Source organism: Phoxinus phoxinus (assembly GCF_949152265.1).
Source record: "Phoxinus phoxinus genome assembly, chromosome: 7".
In the NCBI taxonomy this organism is placed as follows: domain Eukaryota; kingdom Metazoa; phylum Chordata; class Actinopteri; order Cypriniformes; family Leuciscidae; genus Phoxinus; species Phoxinus phoxinus.
This window is the reverse complement of record NC_136882.1, coordinates 588648-614062: the sequence shown is the minus strand read 5'-3', so window position 1 is coordinate 614062 and position 25415 is coordinate 588648. Positions and strand designations below refer to the sequence as shown.

At 45.2% G+C, this 25415-nt stretch overlaps 1 protein-coding gene across 5 annotated transcripts in view; it reads right to left on the bottom strand.

Annotated features, from left to right (window-relative positions):
- Window positions 1-25415, bottom strand: part of LOC307001465 (E3 SUMO-protein ligase RanBP2-like) — a 63821-nt gene that overhangs the window by 32621 nt on the left and 5785 nt on the right. For 3 of the 5 annotated variants that reach the window (XM_079617967.1, XM_079617968.1, XM_079617969.1), the window contains exons 4-20: window positions 24413-24565; window positions 22226-22456; window positions 21735-21877; window positions 20537-20732; window positions 20158-20458; window positions 18940-19121; window positions 18464-18645; window positions 18262-18385; window positions 9319-9480; window positions 9115-9252; window positions 8865-8996; window positions 8466-8660; window positions 8296-8379; window positions 7874-8012; window positions 6897-6991; window positions 2214-6792; window positions 1661-1738 (exon numbers count right to left, since the gene is read on the bottom strand). In XM_079617967.1, the coding sequence (XP_079474093.1) occupies window positions 1661-1738; window positions 2214-6792; window positions 6897-6991; window positions 7874-8012; window positions 8296-8379; window positions 8466-8660; window positions 8865-8996; window positions 9115-9252; window positions 9319-9480; window positions 18262-18385; window positions 18464-18645; window positions 18940-19121; window positions 20158-20458; window positions 20537-20732; window positions 21735-21877; window positions 22226-22456; window positions 24413-24565 (7114 nt within the window). The remainder of the gene's footprint in view (window positions 1-1660; window positions 1739-2213; window positions 6793-6896; window positions 6992-7873; window positions 8013-8295; window positions 8380-8465; window positions 8661-8864; window positions 8997-9114; window positions 9253-9318; window positions 9481-18261; window positions 18386-18463; window positions 18646-18939; window positions 19122-20157; window positions 20459-20536; window positions 20733-21734; window positions 21878-22225; window positions 22457-24412; window positions 24566-25415) is intronic. The other 2 variants (XM_079617971.1, XM_079617970.1) reach the window with 1 other exon arrangement.

Below are 25415 nucleotides of genomic sequence, written 5' to 3'. Positions count from 1 at the left end.
TTCTTCATTTAAAAAAGTTTTTTAATGCAAGTGCTATTAATCAACATGATTAATTGCGATATTTTAAGAGAAATATTTTGATCATGTCATAATTGTGCAGCCCTAACTCTTGTTTTTTGTGTCCTCTATACTAGGGATGTGCACGAATATTCGATCTGTAATTATTATTCGAAAAATAAAATACTATTTGAATTTTATAAGCCGTAAATGCTTTGCTGGCCGTAAATGCAGTGAATCCCTGATAAATCCCAAGCACTAACTCGCAGTTATAATTAAATCCTCTGGCTGGCGCTGTGGCACCTGTTTAACAAGTTGTTTGTATTTGATCATAATGTCGTCGTCTGCCTCGCGAAGTTTAGAATTACTATTGTAAATGATGTTACTAAATGCTCTTACAAAATGGAATTACTTTTGATCAAATTAATTATTGAATCTGGAGTTATAATATTATTAACACAATGAGAAATCACTTGAAATCCAGACAGCAGTCGACTGAGGAAAGGCATCACGACTGCAGGTAAGCGCAGTGTAGCGCGCGTGATCCGAGATGACTTATCCAATATCAAAATGATTTTGAGACACTTCCCTTAAGTTTCATTGAGGGAGACAGGTTAAGAACTTAGACGTTTCAGAGACCAAGATAACGGTGTTCTGTCAGCGCAGCACGTTCTTACTCCCGCATAAACTGCTGGCGACTCGAGTGTGTGTACGTTCTGTACGATATCTGGCACAGTCTGCTACTCTGCTTTATTAGGTGTTTTTTCCCATCCGCGCTGCTTGACCTCAAATCCTTTTGCTATTTATATTTTTTGTTTACACATAGGCCAACTGTTTAATGTTTTCAACTAAAAGAAAACGTTATATTGTAAGCTTGTTGTGTATATTGCCTAATCGTAAGCTTGTTCAGGAATGGTGACAAATAAATAAATAAAAATTAACTTTAAAAAAAAAAAACATTTTTCGTTAAATGTGATTAAAATAAACGAATATTAGATTTTTATGACCCCGAATATTCAAATGCAATATTTTTGCAAAATGCCCATCCCTACTCTATACAGAGTCTGATCTCTGTAGTCCGTCAGAAAAATGTGCCGTGTTTTAATACAAATTCTATTGATAAAAATGTATATGATTACAATTTAGAGAAAAATAATGCAGCCCTATCATGCATCTTGACCACTGCGTTTAAGACAGTAAAGAGCAACCACATCATTACTGAAATCCAAATAGCTCTGTTTTTTATTCACTACATCAACAGAAGTCTAAGCAGCAGAAGTCCACAATATTGGAACACATCTGCTACACGTGTGTGTGTGTGTGCATGCATACACACACGCATATATAGCAGACACAAAAAACCTTGCAACACCACATCCCAGTAACCACACCTGTTGGTGTCACATTTTTAGATGGGAAAATAACTTTACAAGACACTCCCTGCTGAATACTTTAAGGACTTTGAAGCCACTGGATCACTTTAATTGTAAATTCAACTAAAGTTTCAAACAGACAGCTAAAGGTTAGCCAATTTCAGATCATGCAAACGTTTTGATTGAGGCCAAGGAAACAATGTTTAAGTTAACACATCATTCAGCCAAGGTCAGGTCTCCTGGCTCATGCCAGAACTCTGTGTGCCACAGTAAACTGTGACCTCAAATACCTTGGGCTTCAAACTGGGTGGCTGATGTGCAGCTCCAAAATGCCATTGGATTATTTTTGAAAAGCCTAAAATCCAAACCTAAAAAAAAGTTATGTGTTAAAGATTTGTTTTGTTATTCTTGTCAGGGACTTGAATTTATCTCAGTTGTTGAGTGGATGGTGAAAATCAGTCTCTATACGACAGAAACATGGGCTTAATGACATCAGCTGTAAAGGAGACATTTCAGAGGCGACAGATTGCAAGGACTTTTTTTTCTTCCTTGGGAAAACATACATCAATGAACAATGCCCAATAATATCATGAACTTGCAAATAAACCAGGAAACCGGACAACTAGAATATAAACTAGGGATGCGTTTAGCTCCAACCTTTATTAAACGCCTAAACCAGCTAATCATTATCTTTAGGACTACTTGAAACATTGCAGGGAGCAGGGTTGGAACTAAAACTACAGGACGGTAAGGACTACTGAGAACAGGATTGGACATCCCTGATCTATACGAAGACATCTAAACCGTTTTATTCATAAACTATGGGCACAGAATATAGCTTACTTGTTGGGATGCTGAAAGGATTCACAATGGATGTCTGACTGGTCACTGCCTGTCCAGAGGTTTTCAGTCTTGAGGCACTCGTTTCCTCATCTTTTGGACTGGGAATCATAACAGGAGATTTCTCTGTTGATGACAAAGGGCTCCCAAAGATCTTCTGCACAGAGTCAGACCCAAAGACAAACTTGGGAGGAGAGACCAGAGAGAACTTGGGAGTCTTGAAGATCTGAGTGCCAAGCTCTGCCCCAGGCGACCCATCTAGTTTAGGACTGCTTTCAACCTCAGGTAGTGCAGTACGTTCTTTTGTGGTTTCCTCAAGTACAGCAACTGCAGCCTTACCACAAAGTGGCTCTTCGGTGAAGGCAGGTACTCTTGCGGAAGGCAGGGTGAGAAGAGTGTCTTTTTCCTGGGCAGTCTTTGCCTCTTCGAAGACTTCTTTGAAAGTACTTGCCGTTTCCTCCAGTTTAAACCGTACAGCCAACTGTTCAACCTTGCCCTGCCCTTCAGCAAAATCGAAGGCACTCCAGATCCATGCTTTCTCAGATCCTTTCATGGGCTCAAGATTCATATCTGAAGCAATCCAATGGTTTGCACACAGTTTCAGGACCTGGTCCCGCCTCATCACAAGTCTAACACGCTTTGTTTCGTAGTTTTGTAGTAGTTTAAGGTCTCCTATACCTCTTTCCTTCCACTGACTAAGTTCTTTATCATAGCGGTATAGTTTGGCCCTGTGGCTGAAAATGACTTGCTCGTTCTCCTCTCCTGTTGAGACCTCAACAAGATCAGGCAATGGCACAACAGGCTCAAAGTACTGACCATCTCGCTCTTCCTCTTGCGATGCTTCTTGTTCATCATCTGTGCCAACAGAAGCCTGGCTCTGGTTTAGCTTAGATGGAGACTTGGAGGGACTGAGAATAGGCTGAAAACAGAAATTAAAGCCTGTGGACGATTCGCCAAAACGGAACAAATTTTTTGCTACTGGATCAGGCTGCAAAGAGGTATTGCACACAGAAGAATCAGCATAGTTCTCAAGCGCTTCTTCTTGCAAATCATAATTATCCCATTCTAAAGCAGTTGTGGTGCTTTCAGAGTCGAGCTTGACTATAACTGAAGAGTTACTGATACCTGCAATGCTACTTTCATCATCCTTGCTTTGGAAAGTCAAGAATGATTTGAGGTCTTTAAGACCAGATTTCATTTCTTCAGCTTTCTGTATAAGATGGGCCGTTCTGCCAGTATTCACAAGCTTGTGAGGGGTCTGTAAAGGAATATCCAATAGCAGCTGCTGACACTCCACAAATTTTAGCTTAAATTCTTCTGCAAGCTCTGGTGTTTTGAATTTTGCTGCAAGCTGTTCTAATCTGGCATCTCCATCTGAAAAGTCATTGGCAATCCACATCCAGGCTCGGTCTGACCCAGAGAGGGGCTTCAAGTTCATTGTGGTTGTTATCCAATGATTAGCACATACCTTCAACACCTGCTCTCTCCTCATAAGAACTCTAAGTCGCCCATTCTTATTATTTTTGAGCAGTTTAAGGATGCCAACTCCTCTTTCTTTCCATTGGCTTGTTTCTGTATCAAATCTGAAGAGTTTGACACGCTGCGAATACAAGCTTTTTTCATCCTCTTCCCCTGTAACAAGGTCAACCTTCTCAGGCATCTGAACAACTGGTTCAAACTGAATATCGTCATTATCCTCTGTTTTGTACATTTCATCTTCTTGATCGGCAGAAGTGTCGGTCTTGGAGCTGGAATTAATTCCCGTAAACAGCTGCTGGCCAGCCCCGGCAAAGCCTTTGAAAGTGGGATCCTCCTGGCCAAACTGAAAACTACCTTGTGAGCACGTTGCCAAGTCAGCAAAACTAAAAGAGTTAGGCTTACCGGTAAGGAGGGGATTATTCTCGTGACTACCTGTGTCAAAGGGCTCATCTGAGGAACTTGGGATTGCCTCTTTTTCATTCTCTCTGTGAAGTTCAGCAATATTTTTCAGGAGGTGAGATGCAGATCCATTTTGTGACTGTCCGTCTAGTGCGTCTGCCTCAGATTCTGCAATGCCAAACTTGAAACCACCAGCGGGCACTGGCATGGAAAACGAAAAATTTGAACTGCTTGATTTATCAGCCTGAGTTGTAGAGGAGTCTACAAACTTGAAACCTTCTGAGGATGTTTTTTCCTTACTTGTTCCAAACTGAAAAGCAGGACCTGGATTGAAATTAGCTGTAAATCCTGTTGCAGCAGGTTGCTTGCTAGAACTACCAAAACTGAATGAAAAAGAGGAACTTGATGGTGCAGTAGAGGTCTTGCCTTTTATATTTGGGTTTGCTGCCTGACATGAGACACACTGCCTAGCTGTACCTTCATTTCTTACCAGGCAAGTGTCACAATCCCACTGTCCCTCTTTTTTACCAAACATGGCAGCTAACTCAGTGCTGCAGGGGGCTTTGCAAGAAACACATTCAGTTGCTGAAGCATCATTCCTCACAAAGCAGGCGTCACAGTCCCATTGACCCTCTTTCTTGACAAATTGAGAGCCAAAACCAGAGCTAAAAGGGAGTACTGGAGTTGCTGACACTTTCGCATGTTGTGGTGTATCAGTCTGAATAGTTTTCTTATCAGCCTGAGCTGCAAGGTCAACAGAGGTTACTGCAGAATCATTTGATCCAAATTGAAAAGACCCAAATGCTAAACCCTTTGAGCTGACATCAGTGTCTCCAGTAAGTCCAAAAGAAAAAGTGTGCGGAGGTGCAGAGCCTTTGAGTTCCTCTACAGGTTTGTTCTTTGCTGTAGACGGAGCTGCACTGTTGCAGGCAACACACACTGCAGATGTGGGAGCGTTTCTTACACAGCACACATTGCAGTCCCATTCACCCGTCTTCTTGGAAAACATTGTTTTAAGATCCATTTCTTTGGATGAAACCTGAACCTTTGGAGTTTCACATTTCTTTTTCAACTGTTGGCCATGTGGGGACTCTACAGGTTTTTCCTTTGCCGTAGACGGAGCTGCACTGTTGCAGGCAACACACACTGCAGATGTGGGAGCGTTTCTTACACAGCACACATTGCAGTCCCATTCACCCGTCTTCTTGGAAAACATTGTTTTAAGATCCATTTCTTTGGATGAAACCTGAACCTTTGGAGTTTCACATTTCTTTTTCAACTGTTGGCCATGTGGGGACTCTACAGGTTTTTCCTTTGCTGTAGACGGAGCTGCACTGTTGCAGGCAACACACACTGCAGATGTGGGAGCGTTTCTTACACAGCACACATCACAGTCCCATTCACCCGTCTTCTTGGAAAAGAGTGTTTTAAGATCCATTTCTTTGGATGAAACATGAGGCTTCGGAGTTTCACATTTATTTTCCATTTGTTGGCCTTGTGGGGACTCTAGAATGAATTTTTGAGCCTCCTCAAATTTGAATTTAAACAGTGCGGCCTCATCCGCCGTTTTAAAACGAATGGCCAACTGCTCAGTCTTGGGCATTTCATCTGCATAATCCATAGCATACCACACCCAGGACTTGTCAGATCCAGCATTGGGTTTGAGGACCATATCTGCAGTGATATAGTGATTAGCACAGATTTTGAGAACCTGTTCCCTCCTCATCAACAGACGAACTTTACCGGATGTTCTGTGTTTTAGAATTTTGAAACTTCCAATGCCCCTCTCTTTCCATTCCTTAGTCTCAGGGTCAAACCGGAAGAGCTTTGCTCTCTTACAGAACATCTCCTCTTCCTCCTCCTCACCAGTTTTCACATCAACCTTATCAGGAAGAGGCACAATGGGCTCAAAATGAGGTCCATCCTCTTCCTCTTCCACATGGGTGCTATCATTATCACTTTCCACACTTTTCTCTTCCCGAGCCTCTGGATTTCCTAATACTGGTTTGGTTCCACTTGCAAAGCTAAATCTTTGGTCAGTGTTGCCAAAAATATTAATTTTGCTCTGAGCAGCATCTGTGAATGAAAACCCTGTGGCACTTTTACTCCCAAAAGTAAAGACTCCACCCTGGCTAGGCGGATGCTCTTGGGTCTGATGTTTCGGTTCTGATGGTCCTTCCGCTTTGGGAGGAATATCTGACGTCAGAAGTCCCAAGAGGCTTTCACTATTTTTCATCTGAGCAGAGGAAAACGTGAAATCACCATCATTGGACTTAAAATTGGAGTTGAACTTGAATGAAGTTGTTGCTGATGTTGATGGGGCACCGTCAACCCCCCCAAAGTTTGGAACCTTAGGAGGTTCACCTGTGAACTGCGACCCAAGACTCATCTTGGGGTCAACAGCCTTGTTTTCACTGCTCTTGGATGGCTGCGTGGATGTATCGACACATGGCTTAGTGAAATATCCAGGCTCTGGCAATGTTGGATTGACTGTAGGTTGAGGAAAATTGTGACCATAATACTCTTCACTGTATGGAGAGAGTAAGGATGTAGCTGGAGACTCAAAGCGGATGGGAGCACCAAAGACCTGCTCTTGAGGATATATGCATGCAGGAGTTGACTGAAGAGGTGGTGTGTGTGTTGATTGTTGGTAGGCATACATATGCTGCTGTGGAGGAAGACGATTCATCCCGTATACTGGGCCCTGCAGAGGTAAACAAACAATACTTTTATATCGATTCTCTCTGCCATTTCTTGGTTACTAAAAAGGTATATTATATTGCATTTACTTAAAAAGCACTCCACTACCTTTGTTGGTGTAACATTTGCAGCAGGGCGTAGAAGATACTGTGAATTATATCCTGGAGACTGGTTGTAGTACGCAGACGGACCTGTAGTGGCAACTGAGAAAAAAAGGAGTGGATTTTAATTATGTCTTAAATATTGTATACACAAGTGGTTGGCATTTTTTTGGTGATGTCACCATTTAGAAGTAGAACTTTTTTTTTGCGGTAAATTAGAGGGTCTACATGCGCAAAGTAAAGTGATCACCAACAATAATTTTAGGCAGAAATTAATGTAAACACATATCAGATACCAGTCGTGTCTAAAGGGAATATAAAAAGGCGGGCCAAAAAAAGGTAATATGAATTAACAAGAATGACCCTCATTTGGTTCTTCAGGAAGCTCAAACATGCTGAGTAACACGAGACCGAACCTCATTCTTTCTCGCACGTCAAGGGAACATGCTTGAGCTTCCATTTACCACAACTGATGCGCGAGTTGATAAATGTTTATGTGAATAAAAGCCCAAATTAAATCTCTTCATCATAAAAAGTGATCAAGTCTCTTCATTTAATTTGGACTAAATCGCACAATTCATATGGATTAGTTTTACATTCTATTTATGAACTTTTCAAAGCATCACAGAGGAAGTTGCATATCTGACGATTGAGAGAATGAAAGCTCTTAGATTTCAAATAAAATATCTTTAATCTTACATTATACACGAAACCCAAGGATGAGAATTGTAAACTTCAAGCTCAAATGGCACAAAAAAGCACCATAAAAGGTTTCCATGTGATTGGAGTCTTCTGAATTTGGTTGCTTTGTGGAAAACATCACAATTTAAAGTCATTTTAACTCAAATTCTTGTCCTCCCTCTTCAAATCTGGTGTGCCAGCAAGAATATTTGTTTGGTTGAATAAGAACATTGAGAACCACTGGTATACACTACAAATGTAAAAGACAGCAGATTTGGGGAATAAAGCAACTCATGAACTGACCAGTAAGAGGCGCACCATGGAACGCCTGCGCTCCAGGAAATCCTTCCTGAAGTCCTTCTGCAGGATAACTATCTCTGTACATCCTATATGAGGATGCTGTCGCTTCAGGGGAATTAAGGCGAAGGTCATGAACCTCATTCTGTGTGAGACGGAAAACAAAACATGATATTACAAACCCTAAAATCTGAAACTTGTCTGTATTAATTTCACAAAGAGCTGCTGACCAGTCTCACATGTCCGAATTTAAAACAACTAGAAAAATCATCAAAAAACTTTCTAAAACAACACTTGCTTACAGCATTTATTAGACAGGACCGCATAGATGAAACAGGAAACAATGGGAAGCACAGAGAAGGGAACAGGGAAGACAACACTATAAAACACTGACTGATTCTGCCACAAGCGGTGGAGGTGCGACTGACCTTCAAGGACTCGACCTGCTGGCACAGCATCTGCAGGAGGGACTTTTGGTCCTCGGCCCAGTGTGGAGTCGTTTTGGGCGAGAACTGGAGAGGGAAACAAGAGTCAGGAACCGTAACGCTCTGTAAACCGCAAGCAAAGCTTCTGCAGAAGCACACGTGCCATGACATACCATGGATCTTTTAGATGGAGACGTGGCACTTTTAGATGGAGACGGAGTGTAGAACTTCACATGTGGCTCAGTGGGCTGACCGGGGCTGGACGTCAGCGGATAGTCCACATGATCTTCATCCCGCTCGCCATCTTCTGTAAGCTGCTGGTTGACCTCGTTCAGCATATCCATCACATCCTCCATAGAAACAGGCAACTTAAAACATGAAGAGACAGAATTAAAGGACTAGTTCATTCAAAACTCAAGCTTTCCAGCAATCCTGAAGACCTTGATTAAATTCTTCAGCGGTGTTTGTTTAATGCTAGAGCTGAACTCTTTAGGACAGTGGCCCTCCAGGGTCAGATTTGAGGAACCCTGGAGTAAAGTGAGCAGCACAAACATCAGAGGTGTTTAACATACCTTTTCCATGTCCTCTGGACTGGCCTGATAAATCTTTGTCAGGTATTTCCTGAACTGCAGGAGGAAGTTGGTGCTCCTGTCCTGCGTCTCCTCCATCCCATTTCCCGCCTCCTCCGACAGCCTCTGATAGATCTGACCATCAACACACATCCACAACCTCATCAGGTCAGGGTCATTCACAGACCGATATCAATCACTTAACTTCTGAAGCTGAACCAGTGTGACTGTCGTCCAGAGAAAGCACGGTTACCTTAGCAAGATGCCAGTTAGACGAGATGCTGTTGAGCTTCTCCAGCTTTGCGATGGCGTCGTCGGTGTTGCCCTCGATGTCAAGCAGTGTGGCAGAGCTGATGGCGGCCTCTTCCTCATATACTCGCACCTGAGAAGGCTGAAGACAAAGAGACCATTAGAGACAAACCACCATGTGAGACAGAAGCAGGAAGATAATACATACCTGTATGTCTCTACTGTGAAAGTGCATGAACATCGGCTCCAGAGGTTCAGGAATGCTGCGCTTGTTTCGGATTTTCTCAAGCAAGGGCAGCACAACTTTCCAGTAGTGCACACTGCGGCCTGCATAGTCCTTCTGGTCATAGTAAGAGTTCACCCGTTCACCCTGTCAAACACACGTCGAAGTCAGGACACACCTACTCAGTCTGTACTAGTACTCACGCAGAAAAAAAAATTAATACTATGGAAGTTAATGGGGTAGTTTTTGCTAGGAGCACTGTAGCTGAACTAACTGAAAAATGTTTAGGAGCACTGTAAGCAGAAAGTTTGGGGGCACCCATTAAATCAACATGCAAAGCAGTTATTCACACTTCCCCCCATTTCGACTATTATTGACAAATAAATGCCTTGGTAATAAATAGACCTATTGTACAGAAAATACAATGTGCAGATTTATTTTAAGTACATAGGGCTCCAGTTCATAAATATTACGTAGTGAAAACAGCATTTAAGCCTATAAAAGCAAATAAGGGCTCCTCTGCAGCCATCTACTGGTTATAATGGTAATTTAATCATTTTTATTTTTAAATAAGTGTGAGTTCCCTTTCAAGGGATCTCGAGCTGCGTCGACACAGTGGGAACGCCACTGCGTGATTGCGTCATGAAGCACGTGTAAAATCAGTCCAATGGTGTGACGAGATGTCATTGGCGGGTGACGTCACAGACCAGGAAACTATAAAGCATACCCAGAAACAGACCGCGCTTGCTGAAGACACAGAAGCTCAGAGATGCTGTCTATTTGGTGTGGTTTTTGTCATTGCACAATCAGATACACACACACACACACACACACACACACACATACACACATACACACATACATACATACATACATACATACATACATACACGCACACGCAGCAGTTCAAGCAGTGTGCTGTTCCTTACCCTCGTTTCCTTACGGGTGGGGACACACACAAACGGTGTGATGCTTGTTTGAGAGTGGAGCATGCCCAGTCAGTTCTCGAGGGGGCTGACTGTGAGCATTGCGATAAGCTGTCTGTGAGGACGCTCCGCTCCCGCCAAGCGTTCTTTGAAGACGCTGCTTCAGCTCGCAATCCCCAGGGTGCACTTCTGCCAAGGCACAGTGGCGACACACATCTTGGGGTTCGCAAATGGATTTGACAGGGGTTTGAGACGGGCCAAGCCCTATCTCTTCCTTCACCTGCCAGATCCAGTGCCTTGTCTCAGGGAGAAGCATGCGCTGCGGTTTCTTCTCCCCGGGGCGAGGCACCAGTGTTACAATTATCCAGTCCTGAGGATCTGAAGGTTGTAAGCATTGATGCAGGGGATTTTGAGGATTCCTGCTTTTGAGGAGCTAATAGAGGTTGTGACTCATGCTTTACCTAAATTAGACATTGATTGGCCAGCTGAGAAACAGAAAGTTTAAAAGAAAAGCTGGATGAACGCTTCTTACCATCCAGATCACAGCCTCCTCGTCGGGGACTGACGTTTTTTACCAATCTCCAAATCGAGGTGTTGAAATTGTAGAAGAAACCAGTCTCATATTGTGTTTTCACCCCTCAAACATCTAATTATAGTAACATCTCAGGGTTGAAACAACATGGTTGTGACGATGCCTCGGGCTGAAGAGATGCTTGCGAGCCATCTTTCTCCTGAGTCTGCATCATCACTAAAGTCCCCGAAATTACCAACCAAGCCTCTTTAAGCTACATCGACGCTGGTGGGTAAAGCGTATTCAGCAGCAGGTCAGGCTGCAGCATGCTTGCATACAATGTCTATATTGTAAACATATTAGGCTGACCTGTTAAAGGACCAAGATGAAAGTGAGGAAAGTAAGCGTGGACACAATTAGAGAATTGCGTCGCGATACAGATGTGTCTCCTCGGGCCACCAAGGAGACGGCTAAATCAGTAGGCCGATCTATGGCAGCCCTGGTGGCCACGGAGAGACATCTGTAGTTAAATCTATCAGATATGAAAGACAAAGATAGACCTGTCCTTATGGACGCTCCGCTCTCGGCTTCTAGCCTCTTCGGCGACTCAGTCAATATGATCGTCGAGAAGTTTCAGGAGGCGAAGAAACAAGCAGCGGCATTTCAAAAGTTTCTTCCTCGCTGATCTATGGTCACCGAGACTGCTGGGCGGGAGCAGTCTAGGCCGTCTGCAAGCTCCTCGCAGCACAGAGCGCAGCAAAAACAGAGCCATTCGGGCTCCTCCACATTCAGGGTGCTCTGGGTGGCGGTCGCAGATAATAAAAGTCCTCAGATCTTGTCCAAGAAGCCTTCAACTAAGAAGAAGTCCAGACGACGAGGACGTCAAACTTCTGAGGGCAGTTCCCTCCGGGGAAAAATGGGTTCCACCTCATTATACGGTTCCTTTTTCCTCTGTGCCCTATAGGGGGCGACCCTTCGAGGAGGGCCACGCTGCTGCCAGTTCGGTTGTTCCCTGCTGGTCCGCCGTTTCAGGGCACCGAAGTGGCTGTTCGACCAATACCAGAGGCCAGTCTCGAGAGACTGGTCCCCTTAACAGATTTTCTGGCAGCGTGGAAGCTACTGCCAAATATATCTCATTGGGTCCTGCTCACTATAGAAAAGGATTACAAAATTCAGTTCAGTTCTTGTCTGCCCAGATTGAACCCCGAGCAGGCTCTGGTTATTGAGCAAGAAGTTCAGACTCTTCTACGAAAGAAGACTATAGAAAGGGATGGCGGGGAGTCATCCCTCCTCCCATCACGGAGTCAGGGATTTACAGCAGTTACCTCATTGTTCCAAAGATGGGTGGTTGCATCCTATTCCAGACCTGCGCCGAATAAACTGCAGGGTTCAGAAACTCAAGTTCAAGATGCTTGCACTCAAACAGATCGTGTCACAGATTCAGTCCGAGGACTGGTTTGTCACAATATATTTGAAGGACGCGTACTTCCATGTAGCCATCCATCATCATCACAGGAAGTTCCTGAGGTTCACTTTCGGGGGCGAAGCGTACCAATATCGGGTTCTTCTCTTCGGCCTCGGTTTATCACCCAGCACTTTCATGAAATATGTCAATGCAGCTCTGGCTCCACTGAGACTCCAGGGCATTTGCGTGTTGAATTATATCGAAGACTGGTTGATTTTAGCATAACTCGAGCAGATGGCAGTTTGGCATTGAGATGTCGTTCTGCCTCAGATAAGAAAGTTGGGGTTGAGGATCGAGGACCAACGCCAAAAAGAGTATGCTCCTTCCATCTCAGAGGACCACTTTTCTAGGCGTAGTTTGTGATTCGACGATGATGCAGGCACAATTGTCCCCTGCTCGTATAGCATTGATTCTCTCAGCTCCCCTGGGGCTGGATGCGATGGTTGAGGTGTGGCTGAGGCTATACCTGTACGCCTTTCCTCCGATATCTCAGCTCATAGAATCTGGTCTCTCGACCGAGGTCATTGAGACCATACTCCAGTCCAGAGCTCCCTCCACGAGAGGCCTGTATGCATTGAAGTGGAGACGGTTCTCTTTTTGGTGTGGAGAACAATTGAATGCAGTAAACTGCCCTGTTGGTTCAGTACTTGATTATTTGCAAGAACGTTTCTCTGCAGGATTATCTCCTTCCGCCTTAAAGGTGTATTTGATGGCTATATCTGCTTACCACACTCCTTTGGGAGGTGCATCATTGGGGAGAGATACTCCCATTACTCGTTTCTTCATGACACTCTGAGGCGGAGGCCTGCACTGCGCACTAGAGTACCAGCTTGGGATTTGGCCATAGTACTTGAAGGACTGGCTTTGGCTCCCTTCGAGCCTATTGAAGAGGTTTCAGAAAAGTACCTTACTCTAAAAACTTTATTTCTCTTTGCTATTTCTTCCATCAAGAGAATTGGAGACTTGCAAGCCTTGTCGGTTGCTCTTTCATGCCCAGAATTTGCACCAGGTACGGTGAAAGCCTTAATTCACCCTAGGAAGGGTTACGTCCCCAAGGTCCCTTCTAATGTTGCGTGTCCCATTATGCTGCAGGCCTTCTATCCTCCACCTTTCTTATCATCAGATCAGGAGAAACTTAATCTGCTATGCCCTGTTAAGGATGCCTATGTCCACAGAGCTGCCCTGTGGCGAAAATCGGATCAACTCTTTGACTGTTTCGGGTCACCTAGAAAAGGTTACCCTACATCCGGACATTCTGGAAAAAGACCTAGGCCTATCATGGTCAAATTCCTCAGATACAAAGATAAAATGGCTGTTCTAGGAAAGACCAAGGATCTGAAAGGCACCAACATCTATGTGAATGAGGACTACACTGAAGCCGTCAGGCAAAAGCGTAAGGAACTCATTCCAGCCATGAAAGCTGCCAGAGAACGAGGTGACATAGCCTAGCCTACATCCGACATGACAAGCTTATTGTCCATTCCCCTGCCCAAAAGCATAAGGATAGGAATGGCACCAACAGCCAGGAGTTGGAGCCAAGAGCTGGAACGAGAGACTAGTCCTCTGGTTTTTCTTAACTTGAGGTCATATAGACTGAACTGATTTTAAAAATAATAATAATTATGGATAGTAGGCCTTTGGATGATAAGCATCTCCTCTCAGTTTCAAAGGGTCTTGTTTTGGCCCATTTGAATGTCTGCAGCATCAGAAATAAGGCATTTGAACTTAATCATCTAATTAAAGAAAACACCATTCATATATTGGCAGTATCGGAGACTCACCTGGATGCTACGGTTTTTGATACAGAGATTTCCATTGATGGCTATAATATTTTCAGAAGGGACAGGAATAAACATGGGGGTGGCATGGCATTATATATCAGAGATAACTTAACGGCAACACTGTGCTCTGAGTTTATCACAGATGATTTAGAATCGTTATGGGTTAAAGTGCATCTTCCTCACCTAAAGCCGGTGCTAATCGGTTGCTGCTATAGACCTCCTGGGACTGATGTGCAATACCTGAATAATTTATGTGATTTAATTGACAGAGTTACAGATGTTAATGGTGATATTTTTTTACTCGGGGATATGAACATTGACTGGTTTGCGAATCAATGTCCAATGAAACAAAAGATAGTTTCATTGATAGCTGCTTGTAATCTGTCTCAGATGATCTCTCAACCAACCAGAGTCTTTACTAATAGTGCTGGACATACTTCTGCCACTTGCATAGACCATATTTATACAAATATTCCTGAATGCTGCACTAAACCAGTTTCTCGATCTGTGGGTTTTAATGACCATAATATCATAGCAATTACCAGGAAAACTAAAATTCCAAAATGTAAAGTCAATATAGTACATAAAATGATTTTTAAGAAATTTATTCCGGAATGTTTTTTGGAGGATGTTGGTGGTATTGATTGGACTGATGTGTATGTTGCTGAGGAGCCTGAGGCTGCCTTAAATATTTTTATGGAAAGATTTATGAAGATTGTTGACAGGCATGCCCCTATGAGAAAGTGTATTGTAAAAGCGAGACCAAAAGAAAGATCATTATTTTAATGATTTTTATATAAATAAGTTGCATGCATTAAGGCAGAATATGGACAATAATGATTCTAATTACCTAAAGCTCATAAAAGATGATGTGATGTTAAATAAAAGTTGCACTTTCCAGTTTAATAGTGTAGAGGAGCAGGAAGTAAGAAAATTGTTGAAGTCCCTGCCCGAACACAGCTCAGTGGGTACTGACATGCTGGACAGTAAAGTACTTGGCTTGGCTGATTATGTTTGCGGTCCGTTATGTCAAATATTAAATGACTGTTTAATGAAAGGAGTTTTCCCACTATTTGGAAAGAAGGTAAAATTATTCCCTTACCTAAAGATGGAAGACTAGCACTTACTGGGAAGAACAGTAGACCTATTACTATTTTACCAGTTCTTAGTAAGCTGATGGAGAGAATAGTTCATGCACAAGTACAGGAATACTTTGAATCAAATGGCTTGAACACAGATTTCCAACATGCTTATAGACATAACCATTCAACTTGTTCTGCCCTCACAGTAATGACAGATGACTGGCTAAAGGAAATGGATAATTTAAAGATGACTGGTGCTGTTTTACTTGATTTTAGTGCGGCATTTGATGTCATAGATCACAATTTACTTATTTGTAAACTACAATGCTATGGATTTAGTCCAACTGCCATTGATTTTATGAAGAGTTATCTTACATGTAGGACGCAACAGGTCTACTATACTGGCAGCTGGTCTCATTCTAAGGTCTTGGACTGCGGGGTCCCGCAGGGGAGCTGCCTGGGACCACTTTTATATGCCATCATCACAAATGATTTGCCATCAGTTTTGTGTAAAGCAACTCACCCACACCAGATGATCAGCACACATCACCCCCATTCTCCACCAACTCCACTGGCTACCAGTTTCATCCCGGATCAAATACAAAGTCCTACTACTCACCTTCAAAGCCCTCCACAACCTTGCTCCCCCCTACATCCGCGACCTCCTGACCCCTTACACTCCTTACCGCTCACTCAGATCCTCTGACCAAAATCTCTTGACTATCCCCCGCTTCAGACTTTCCACCCTGGGTGGCAGGTCCTTCAGTGCCTTGGGCCCCAAACTCTGGAACCGCCTCCCACAACCTCTTCGTGACTGTCCTTCTCTTCCCGTCTTTAAAGCACATCTCAAGACCTTTTTGTTTACTGAACATTTCTCCACACCAAAATCATAGCTTCATCCAGATAACCTGTCTTTGTAGTATTGTTTTGGTTGTTTGTTGTTGTGTTTCCTTGCCTTCCAACTATGTAAAGCGACCTTGGGTTTGAGAAAGGCGCTATATAAAATAAACGTATTATTATAACTGTACAAATGTATGCTGATGATTCCACATTGTATTATGCTGCAAAAACTGTCAGTGAACTGGATTATGTTTTGTCAGCTGAGTTAAATATGGTTTCTGATTGGATAAAACAAAATAAGTTGGTGCTGAATATCTCAAAAACCAAATCAATTATCTTCGGATCGAGTCATAAATTGTCATTAATACCAAAGATAAATTTAAACTTGTCTGGAGAACCTATAGAACAGGTAGATAAAGTAATATTACTGGGCACAATAGTGGATAGTCACCTATTATGGGTAGAACATATTAATATCATCGCGAAGAAGATGGGTAGTGGTATTGCTATAGTGAGGAAATGTCTTATGTCCCTACACACATTGTTGAGCAGGTGGCCAAATCTTTAATTTTATGCCATTTGGATTATTGTGCCCCCGTATGGTCATCTATATCTAAAGGTCAACTAAAGAAATTACAAACAGTCCAAAACAGAGCTGCCAGGTTGGTTTTACATTGTCCCATTAGTAAAAATATTATTAGTATGCACTGTCAGCTCTCATGGTTAATGGTGGAGAAAAGGCTGGTTTTTAATACCACTAAGTTTTTTAGAAACATTGTCTTTTCTTCTCAACCATCTATTTTATATAACCAAATTGTTAGGTGTGATCAGGTACATTCACATTTGACTAGGTCTGCAAATGATGGCCTGATGATGTTACCATGCCCAACATCAAATGCTTTAAAGAAAACTGTTATTTATCGTGCCATCACTCATTGGAATAATTGCCCACTGAATATACGAAAAATAATGGCAAAGACCCTTTTAGGTACCATCTAAGAATGCATCTTTTAAAATTGTAAGGAAAGGACATATTTACTTTATGAGTGTAATAATGGTTGTTTTGAATTGTTGGAATTAATTTATGATGTGGTAATGATATTTATAATTTTGTGCGGTTTTCGTTTTGACATTGTGGTGCGATTTCTTTTTGTGGACCCCAGGAAGACTAGCTTGTTTACTTTGGTGACAGCTAATGGGGATCCTTTTAACAATAAACAATAAACATCCAAGCAGAGGATGAGCAAGGGGGTGGTTGAGGCAATCTCACTTGCTTATGAAACGGCTAGTCAGCCTTCACCTATAGCTGTCCGGGCCCATTCTACTAGGAGTAAGGCTGCCTCAAAAGCTTTATTGTCTGGTGTGACATTTGTGATGCGGCAGGCTGGTCCTCTCCGCACACCTTTGTGAGGTTTTATAACTTGGATCTAGGGTGCTTGTATCTTAGTGTGCGCAATGATTTCACACACACAAGCATTGGTTATTATGGCGTTGTGGGTATATTGTTCCCACAGAGTCTCGACGCATCTCGAGTTCCTTTGAAAGGGAACATCTCAGGTTATGGATGTAACCCTGGTTCCCTGAAGAGGGAACGAGACGCTGCGTCGCCCTGTCATACTCCCTGCATGCCTGTGATCGACTTGTTTCCGCCTGTCAGAGGCTAGCGCCGTCTGTTTCTGCGTATGCCTTATAGTTTCCTGCTCTGTGACGTCACACGCCTATGACGTCTCGTCACACCATTGGACTGATTTAACATGCTTCATGACGCAATCACGCAGGGTTTCGACGCAGCGTCTCGTTCCCTCTTCAGGGAACCAGGGCTACATGCGTGACCTGAGGCGTTTTCCTACATCCCGAAACTTTTAGTTTTATAAATGGGGACAATCTTTGAAGGATGAACAAAAAACTTTTTGGTCATAACATTCAAAATAACAATTAAATATTATAGTTTTGAGGTGCGCACTTTCGTTCTGCTTTTATTTCGTTTGCCATTTGAAGCTGGGCAATATAGTGGTCGCGCCAGTGCAACCTATATCAAACTTTGGTCGCACCGGCACGAAGTCTGGAGCCCTGTGTTTGTTACCGACATTCTTCAAAATATCTTTTGTGTTTAGCAGAAGAAAAATTCATTCAGGTTTTAAATAACTTGAGGACGAATTAATGATTACAGAATTGTAATTTTTAAGTGAACTATTGCTTTAAAATAAATTTAAATTAAATTTCCTAAATGAAAACAACCGTTATCCCCTAAAACACTCATCAGACCGGCCCATAATTCCTGGCTCAGAACGATCATCATGAGGACAGCTGTGGGCAGACGTACCACGTCAGTGAGATGCTGAGCCCAGTGGATGAGCAGCGCCGGCTGAAGGCCGTGTTTCTCTCCAGCGCGCAGCGTGCCGAGGCCGTGCTGAACCAGCATCCGCAGTTTAGCCGACGCCCCCAACCTGTCACACACACACCAGAAAACACTCAGACACAAAGCCGTGCGTCAGCCTCACACTCACAGCAGAGCAGTCACTCACAGCGCTCTCTTGTGGATCAGGCGGTAGACGGCGTCCCACCACTCGCGCTGCTTGGCGGAGGACAGGAGCCTGATGATGTGCAGAGGCAAACACCGGGGCTGATGCGGCGAGGAGCACGAGGCCATCCGTGCCGTCTCCTGCAGCTGTGTCTGACTGCTGAACACAACGCCGCACAGGAACACCTGCAACAACACATATACACAGCGGATCTGATGAAGCACCTCAGCTGTAACTGAGATCGACCCACTTCCACAGTCCAAACATGAATGTTAGTTAGAGATTTACAGCATTATACAAATCACAGGCATTAAATTACTACATTATCTAAAGTAGCATTTTGAAAGGCTATATCATATATAAATGAATACCAACATTATGCAACAAAAAAATAACTTTTTTCAGAGACTGTGCATGTGCAAATGTGGCTGAATGTTTCCCCCGTGCCTCATTGAGGATGAGAAGAGGGGTGGACGCACCTCCAGGTCGATCAGACAGATGGACTCGGGTGAGTTGGTGTCTAGTTTGGAGGTCTCGAGCGTGAGGCGAGGGAAGAGCTGCTTGAGCCAGCGCTGCAGGCTGACACTCTGCTCCATCAGCGCCCACTGCAGGCCGAGCCACGCCAGGTGCTGAAGATCGCCCGCGTGCAGCAGCACCGCACCTGTGTGAACACACGAACACACACCCCGCCGTCAGCACTAGCGCTGTAATGGATCGCAGTTCTGTACGGATCAGGTCCCACGTTTCGACAGGCATATGACCCGTGGATTATTGCAAAGTTAAACCATCATAGAACAAAAGTTTATCATTTATGTGTGTTTGTAAATCTTGTCAATATAAACATTCAAGCGTAAGGAGACGCGAAAGAGAACTTAATTAGGCACTCGCGCGCTGTAATCTGCGCACACACCCGAGAGAGGCGCAAACACAGAATCCAGTTCTCTTTCGCATCTCCTTGCACTAGAATAGACTCGCATTCTCAAAATACCGCCTCGGTGAGCATCCTCAAACACAGTCGGTCTTAAGTTAAAGTTAACATAAGAGAAAGAAATTCGGATGTGTATCATTATATTGGACACGTGCATTCGGTCTTAAAAGGTTTAGTTCACCCAAAAATGAAAATTCTGTGATCAGTTACTTACCCTCCTGTCGTTCTAAACCAATACAATTTGTTCATTTTTGATACACAAATTAAGATGTTTTATATTAAATCTGAGAAATCCGAAGCTCAAACGTGCTGCGTAACACAAGAATGATCCTCATTGGTTCTTGAGAAGCTCAAACGTGCTGCGTAACACGAGAATGAATCTCATTGGTTCTTGCCGAAGCTCAAACGTGCCGCGTAACACGAGAATGAATCTCATTGGTTCTTGCTGAAGCTCAAACGTGCTGTGTAACACGAGAATGATCCTCATTGGTTCTTGAGAAGCTCAAACGTGCTGCGTAACACGAGAATGATCCTCATTTGGAACGACATGAGGGTGAGTAAATGACGACAATTTTCATTTTTGGGTGAACTAACCCTTTAAAGTGACAGCAGCCTATAAATACCTGCTGCTGTCTTTATCTCCCCCCTTTTTTGCTGATCTGAAAAATTCTGATCTGTGACTCAAAAACCATAAAATTATGTGCACTGAGTTCTGTGATTGGTTGCAGCACTACACCGGACCGGATATACAGTTGGGTCTGACACTCACCGCTGTCCCACTTGGCCAGATCGTCAGTGCTGGGCGTGTGTGCGCTGACCATGTGCATCTCGTCGTTGTAGATGAAGGAGAGCTGGTCGTGCGCCTGTGAGCCGAAGAGCATGTCGAACAGAAGACTCGGCCCGTTCCGGTTCCCGAACGCCTCCACCACCTCCTTCAGCAAATGCTCCACGTCCCGGCTCAGGTTCAACAGCATGTGACCCGCCTGACTCTGGCGGTCCGAGGCCAGCAGCTCCAAAGGCTCATGGGACGCCTGCTCACTTTTCAAACTCTTGGCTTTGGGTCTCGGAGCCTGAGGAAAACATGGATATAACACTGTACAGTGGCCGATCACACGAGCTGCATGAAGCAGAGTAAGCGCACATCATACCTGATAGGCCACGAGATAACAGAGCGCGGCTAAATCCTGCACGGCCCTCCACGGCTGCGCCCCGTCCTGCGCCGTCTTCAGCAGCAGCGTCCCGGCGCACAGGTACAGCTGAGCCCTCGTCTCCGTGAACACCTCCGACAGCTCGTCCAGAGTGTTCCTGGCCGTGTTCTTCAGAGACTGCATCGCACGGTCCAAGCTGCAGCACAAACATGCCGTGAACATTTCATGAACACGTGAACCTGAAGTCTGCTGACTGAAGCACTGGCGTTATCTAGCAGGCTAACATTGAAGAAAAGACATCTATGAGTCTGGGTGAAAACTGCCACCATCATTTACCAGCCAAAGTGGCTTTATGAACTTATTACTCTAAACACTCCCGCCGCTCCGATTGGTCCGTGCCGCTCCGATGCATCTCCAACAAGCCTTCCATCATCAATGGCGGTCATTGCGTTAATATTGATGCTTATGGCTTTGCGAACCTACATCGGCATCCAAACAACGAATCCAACGCATTCGTGCAGCTCGCCGTAACTTGCATAGACGGAGATTACAATCAGTAATCAGCAAGCGGTTCTTGCTTCTAGACCAGCAATGTTTTGGTGCTACTTAAGAACCACTTTTCCTGGTTCAGAGCTGGTGCTTTGGTGTCGAAAGACAGAGAACTGATTTGAAACTAGGCTCTGGACCAGCACTCAAACTGCCTTGGTGGAAAGGAGTTCCTGAGAGCGATCCATTCTTTCACAGATGTGTGTAGAAGCGTCTGCATGCCTATGTGCTTCTACAACTGTGGCCATGGAAGTGATTGGAACACCTCAATTAAAGGATTTGGAAGGGTTTCTCAATACTTTTGGCAATATAGTGTATCTGACTATTGAGTTTATGATCACTGAATGGCTTTTCTGAGGTAAATGTGGCATTATGTGACATTGTTCTGCAGCTGTCTCTTTACTGACGTCTTTCCGTGGTTGAAACGCTGATTGAGCGATTACATGATGCATGACTGATTTCAGTAAGTTGTTCTTTCATGTTTATTTGCTGCTGTAACCAGTAGAATAGAGGAAGAGATGATCGGTTCAACAGCGATCTGTCACCACACATTAAAGGGATAGTAAGATGTGTGCAAATACGTTGAGTTGGTGAAATCTTGGCGCATGAGTGCAGTGCTGTGTTCGTGTCAGACAGGCTGGTGTTGGCGTACCTCCAGAGAGCATCAGCGCTCTCCTCGCAGCTCTTCTCCTTCAGCGTCAGGCGGACGCGGCTGCACAGCGCCAGCAGCAGATCCTTGTGGAACATGCGCGACGCCTGCTCGTTCGACGCCACGCTCGGCCGGCAGAGATGCTCCTGAAACACAGAAGACTCTCTCGATATCACCAACTTCCCCGGATCTGCTCAAACCTTTCATGGTCACATCCAAACATACAGAACGTAGAACATCCTTCTCCGTCGCAGAAGAGCATGTGCTGACACTAGAGCTGCACGATTACAGCGTCAAAAGATTTAAAGATTTTAAATAGACTACAACACCTTTTGAAAGTAACTTGATACCATTAAAAGATGAAGAATAGTCTTATGGATTTGATGAATGAAGGGAATAAAAGAGCAAATTGTCAAGCTCTGGGTAAACTCTCCCAAAAAGCAGCCGATGTAAGAGTCAGCTCGTCTAAGATAAGAGATGATAGGATCACTGACCTGAAGAGTGCTGACCAGAAGCTCGTACCACTCCAGACGGTCCCTCAGAAGCCCGGTCTTCTCCACCTCCAGACAGTGCTTCACCGCCTCCTCGTGCCGGCCGTCTGCGCCGTACAGACGCACCAGCCGGACATTGATGTAGCAGTCGTCGGGCCGCAGCTTGAGCTCAGACTGAAGCAGCTCGTACAGCTGGATGGAGCCGTTCTGTCCTCGAGTGCTCAGAAGCTTCTCCTGCATCAGAGAGAGAGGGTGAACTCAGGGGACAGATGGGATGGGGATGTGGATGTGGATGGGATGGGATGGGGATGGGGATGGGGATGTGATGGGGATGGGATGGGATGGGGATGGGGATGGGATGGGGATGTGGATGTGGATGGGATGGGAATGGGGATGTGATGGGGATTGGGGATGGGATGTGATGTGATGGGGATCGGACGGAATGTGATGGGGATGGGGATGTGATGGGGATAGGAGGGGATGGGGATGGGGATGGGATGGGATGGGAATGGGGATGGGATGGGATGGGATGGGGATGGGGATGGGGATGTGATGGGGATGGGGATGGGGATGGGATGTGATGGGGATGGGGATGGGATGGGATGGGGATGGGGATGGGGATGGGGATGGGGATGTGATGGGGATGGGGCGGGATGTGATGGGGATGTGATGGGATGTGATGGGGATGTGATGGGATGGGGTGGGATATGATGGGGATGGGATCGGATGGGATGGGGATGGGATGTGATGGGGATGGGACGGGATGGGATGGGGATGGGGATGGGGATGTGATGGGGATAGGAGGGGATGGGGATGTGATGGGGATAGGAGGGGATGGGGATGGGATGGGATGGGATGGGGATGGGATGGGGATGTGATGGGGATGTGATGGGGATGGGACGGGATGTGATGGGGATGTGATGGGATGGGGTGGGATGTGATGGGGATGGGATCGGATGGGATGGGGATGGGATGGGGATGGGATGTGATGGGGATGGGGATGGGGATGGGGATGGGACGGGATGGGGATGGGATGGGGATGTGATGGGGATAGGAGGGGATGGGGATGGGATGGGGATGTGGATGTGATGGGGATGGGATGTGATGGGGATGGGACGGGATGTGATGGGGATGTGATGGGATGGGGTGGGATGTGATGGGGATGGGATCGGATGGGATGGGGATGGGATGTGATGGGGATGGGACGGGATGGGATGGGGATGGGATGGGGATGTGATGGGGATGGGACGGGATGTGATGGGGATGTGATGGGATGGGGTGGGATGTGATGGGGATGGGATGTGATGGGGATGTGATGGGGATGTGATGGGGATGTGATGGGGATGTGATGGGGATGTGATGGGGATGTGATGTGATGGGGATGGGATGTGATGGGGATGGGATGTGATGGGGATGGGACGGGATGTGATGGGGATGTGATGGGGATGGGACGGGATGTGATGGGGATGGGACGGGATGTGATGGGGATGTGATGGGGATGGGACGGGATGTGATGGGGATGTGATGGGGATGGGACGGGATGTGATGGGGATGGGATGGGACGGGATGTGATGGGGATGTGATGGGATGGGGTGGGATGTGATGGGGATGGGATGTGATGGGGATGGGACGGGATGTGATGGGGATGTGATGGGGATGTGATGGGGATGTGATGGGGATGTGATGGGGATGGGGTGTGATGGGATGTGATGGGATGTGATGGGGATGGGATGTGATGGGGATGGGATGTGATGGGGATGGGACGGGATGTGATGGGGATGGGATGTGATGGGGATGGGATGGGGATGGGATGTGATGGGGAGGGGATGTGATGGGGATGGGACGGGATGTGATGGGGATGGGATGTGATGGGGATGGGATGTGATGGGGATGGGGATGTGATGGGGATGGAGATGGGGATGTGATGGGGATGGGGATGTGATGGTGATGGGATTGGGATTGGGATGTGATGGGGATGGAGATGGGGATGTGATGGGGATGGGGATGTGATGGTGATGGGATTGGGATGGTGATGGGATTGGGATGGGGATGTGATGGGGATGTGATGTGATGGGGATGTGATGTGATGGGAATGGGATTGAGATTGGGATGTGATGGGGATGGGGTGTGATGGGGATGGGGATGTGGATGGGGATGGGGATGTGATTGTGATGTGATGTGTGCACTGACCCTCAGGTTGAAGACGTTGGGATGTCCCGGCAGCAGCTTGGCAGCTTTCTCCACCCAGAACTCGGCCCGGTTGTCAGGCTCCGGTTTCCCGCACAGCAGCTCCGCCAGCTTCAGAACCAGGTCTGACTGAGCCGGATTCAGATCCACTGAGCGCTGGAGTTCAGAAACAAACATCAGCATTACATGCTTAAACTTTAAGTGCATTAGAAGTTCAACAATACAACGACCTTGGAAACAAAGGGCAAAGAGAAATCCTGCTTCACCTGGACTAACTGTGTAATAACTGAATGTGAGGAGAAACTGAACAGGTCGCATCGCTTCTGGTTCAGGGGTCACGCTCGCCACTAGGGTCCTTACTAAAAGTGTGCGTAGGGTCCTTACTAAAAGTGTGCGTAGGGTCCTTACTAAAAGTGTGCGTAGGGTCCTTACTAAAAGTGTGCGTAGGGTCCTTACTAAAAGTGTGCGTAGGGTCCTTACTAAAGGTGTGCGTAGGGTCCTTACTAAAAGTGTGCGTAGGGTCCTTACTAAAAGTGTGCGTAGGGTCCTTACTAAAAGTGTGCGTAGGGTCCTTACTAAAGGTGTGCGTACGAAAAATATTCAGAGTTATAAAACCGTGCGTACGCCAGAACCAGCGCAGGATTCACTTTATAATCCCAGTGAGTGGAAGAAGTTGTGCGCACATGCGTCTCCGGAATAACCATATATGAGCTTACAACGCCTCGTGGATGAATAATCATAAGCAATTATCTCTGTAGATAAAACATTAAGACACAGCATGCCGGAGGAAAAGTGTTCAAAGCATTGCATCCACAACAAATATTTATTGAATATAAAAAATGTTGTAACTTCTCAGTAATGATTTCATGTAGTTTACGTCTCATCAATGAGAATGGCATTTTTAATCTAAATGTTTATATCAGAAGTAGGGGTGTGCGATATCACGGTTTTTGATCGTGGACGATTAAAATGTCTCTGATCTGCTTTTGAAGAAATATCGTAGTAT